Raw genomic sequence first — 3,668 nt, forward strand, 5'->3', positions numbered from 1 at the left:
AATAGGCGCATATTTTAGTCGTTTTGTCTTCAAATACACATTTAATAAAAACGTAAAATAATAATTCTTTAGAACAATCTAAATCGGGATTCTGAAAAAAAAATCTCAATTAAATTCTTGTAAAATTAACACTATAACTACTGTAAAAAAAAAATAACAGAAAACATTTTCCGTAGTTTTTATAAGTCGTTACACTATCCATTTTTTTTTATTCAGCTATAAAACTTAAAGAATAGTACTTTCAGATACAGACAAAACGCTCGTTAGACAAAAACCCTCACTCTTTTTACTTTAAAGATTAGTGCAATGAATTTTCAGTTCTGGTGCATGATAAACGCTAGCAAATAATGCCCTATAACTCTGCAAAAGTGATGCACAATTGTCTTAATCTGAACATGTTTAGTGTTTGCCTCTAGGAGTGTGTTGCCGCGTGGGCGGGCACGCCCCTGAGAGCCAGAGATAAATGCTAAGATCCTTTAGCTCACGAGTTACAAGTTACGCTCATCCTCAGCTCGCGCATGACACGTTTCCACAGCGAAGCCAGTCGCTTCGTCTCCACGTCCAGTCAGAGAGAACCGCAAACTCGCATCTCCCCAAGAAGTCCTTTTCTCCACTCCATCCTTGTCTCCAACCAACATGTCCACCGGCTCCATCAGCGATGTGGATGAATTTCACGAATCTGAGCTGCTGGATGGTCTTCTAAAATTCGGTTCCGGTAAAGACCCGGGGACATCAAACGAGAGCACGGAGGACAGCTCCAACTGCGAAGGCGCGTCGGTGACAGAATGTACAGGAAAGAGGCGCAAATCAGCCAATATGCGCAAATCAGCGCCCAATGGTGTGGCACAAGAGGGCAAGCAGGTCCAGAGGAACGCAGCTAACGCGCGCGAGAGGGCGAGGATGCGCGTGCTCAGCAAAGCCTTCTCCCGGTTGAAGACGACGTTACCGTGGGTCCCGCCGGACACCAAACTCTCCAAACTGGACACACTGCGGCTGGCCTCCAGCTACATCGCGCACCTGCGACAGATACTCGCCAATGACAAATACGAGAATGGCTACATACATCCCGTTAACCTGGTGAGATGCTTCTTGCAATAAAAATTAATATGGAGTTTTGCAAATTTCATTTCGGTTTTCCGATTCGGTGATCCTAATGTTGTTTGGCACCACTTTGATTGTACTCTGAGGGCATTTTAGTATATTGATTTGTTATGTATATAAACGATAAATTAGCGAATTTGAAATATTATATCACGTTTATAAATGTTAGGTCTTAGAAAATAATTTATTACCACTGAGATAATTGCCGCATTTTATATCTGTTATAAAATTATATGGAATATCTTAAGTGTTAGCTAAATCTCTGATAAGTTGAGCAAACACTTTTCTCTGTTAATTGTAGATGTTTACTCATTTTAATGTAAATTATATTTTTTTCCACAGACGTGGCCGTTTATGGTGGCTGGCAAACCAGAAAATGAACTCAAAGAAATGCTGAATTCTACACGTTTATGCGGGACTACAGCTTCCTGAGACACAATATGGACTTAAAACATGGACCTATTTTAAATAGTTTATTTCTATAAAGAATAACATTTCATCTCTTACCTAAACACACGAGTGGGAATAACTGGGGACAACATCCTCACTCGCATTCCTGTAAAGAGAAAGTGATATCTATTTAAATATTCACACGTGGGCCTTGCTGGTTCAAGGCAACAGTGTGAGTTTTTTTCTTTTTTTAATTCAACTACTTTTATGAAGATTGTCATCACTTTTTTAATTAAAAATCACGAGACGTCATTATACATACAGGGCTTTTTGGTGACGCCGAGTGTCATGTCACGCGCCTTTGTTGTTGCGGCATTAGAATAATTGTAAATAAAAATACTGAACTTATAGTTTCAAATGAAGCACTTTACCTCTTTGATCAAGCATGGATGGAGGGTTCATGTTTATTCACTTTGCTCTGACCTGTGTGAACCTTGTTATCAAATTGCCCCACCTTTTTCTCTCAAGATCTCTGGCGAGAGGACATGTCACCCTGTCACCCTGCCTGCGAAAGATAACATGATTAATTCCCTTCATCGGAAGAAACGTAAACCTTCCCTTTATCATGATATATCATGCATCAGATAAGCATGGCTTAACGCGTTTTTGAAAATCGGAATTTCATTTGAAGTGATTGAGAAATAAACTTTAAAAAAACCGATTGCCCCCCAGCTCTCAATAACAGCTCCTTTTAAAAAACTATAGCTAGTCAAACCAAGAAAAAAGTAGGCTGACGTGATCCATGTTTAAGGTCAGTTGTTTTTAGACCAGTAAATCGCGCGGCTCTTAATCTCACTGTGCAGCCGTTGTTTAATTTCGCGCGGGGTTGTGACCGGTATGTTTATAGCGCTCGGACAGATATTTATGCGTCACTCCTCTGAGGGGCGCGAGAGCAAGAGTTACCCGGAGTTACCGATGATGGCCCGCCCGGTGTCACAGCCACGCCGCGGCCTTGCAGCTTAGGAAAACACTGCCCCCGCGCATAAAACAGTATTCCACATTAAACTAGTCATCACTGTTCTCTCGCAGAATTACAAAAATCCGCGCGGTGAGACAAAACGGTTTGATGGCGCAAGACAATAACAAGCCCGCTGCCACCATCCATCACGCGCTGTTATTGTAAGGAGAGGCTGAGGGTGATCTGTGAGAGACTGAGAGAGCGAGGGAGGCTTAAACACACACACTCACACATATACACACAGACACACGCTTGGGCAATAAAGTAGCTTTAAACATTGTGAAATCTTTTGATACGTCTGAATATGGTTATATTATATGTAATATAGATCATTCTGAGGGATGTAAACAAAACAATGGTTCCAACGTATTTTCTTTTTTTACATTTTTAATTTCTATAGCCTCTGAGAACCCCAAAAGAGCCACATATTGATAAATAATTTAAAATAGCTATTTTAACATTAAGTTGATTGAATTGCGTATTGTTGCAGTTATTAAATAGTTTGAGAACAAGCAGGAAATGTCCATGGGCCAATGACATGACCACATTAATATATACATATACTCACTCAATTAGGATTCTTTTGCTTAACCCATTGGCATATTATTTTTGCTTGTACTCTCTTAATTTTGACTTAATATTTATGAAAACGAGACAATAGTTTTGTTTTTTGCTTGTCTAGAAAATGCCTCGCGATTGAAGCACTTTTAGTTGACCTATTTGGACTAGAAACAAGACAAAAACTCTAAATAAGAAAGTTTGCAGTTAGCATTTGCAGTGCAGTTGTCTCTTTAAAAATTCGCAATTGAGGACATTATAAATAGAATTAATTAAAGACAGCATACGTAAAACGTCTGTTAGCTGTCATGATTTAAATCTGTAGGTATTTTGTAGGGCCTCAAAGTTCTAAGCTATTATCATTATTGTGATTTTTGTTGTTGTTGATGAAATCCACTTAATTACATACATATCAACTCCCGCCAAAAAAAAAAAAACCCCTAAGCCTAAAAAACATAAGCCTTTTGTGGTCATTTTAGCTCTTTCCCAGCTTAATAAGAGCGTTAAAACCAACAACTTTTTAACATCTGTTAAAAAATGTAAAGGCATCTTGTAGAACATAACATGTAATGCATCTTCACTAATTTGTAATAGAAGGACG

The 3,668-nt window shown here is 39.0% G+C and overlaps 1 protein-coding gene across 1 annotated transcript; it reads left to right on the plus strand.

The window, feature by feature from the left end:
* The first annotated feature begins 505 nt into the window (after nucleotides 1-505).
* On the plus strand, nucleotides 506-2,051 carry tcf21 (transcription factor 21). Its single transcript, XM_056449672.1, has 2 exons — nucleotides 506-1,077; nucleotides 1,444-2,051. Exons 1-2 carry the CDS (start codon nucleotides 637-639, stop codon nucleotides 1,531-1,533), a joined length of 531 nt encoding a protein of 176 aa, XP_056305647.1. The 5' UTR covers nucleotides 506-636; the 3' UTR covers nucleotides 1,534-2,051.
* Nucleotides 2,052-3,668: the final 1,617 nt, after the last annotated feature.

Source organism: Danio aesculapii, chromosome 23 (genome assembly GCF_903798145.1).
Source record: "Danio aesculapii chromosome 23, fDanAes4.1, whole genome shotgun sequence".
NCBI classification, from domain to species: domain Eukaryota; kingdom Metazoa; phylum Chordata; class Actinopteri; order Cypriniformes; family Danionidae; genus Danio; species Danio aesculapii.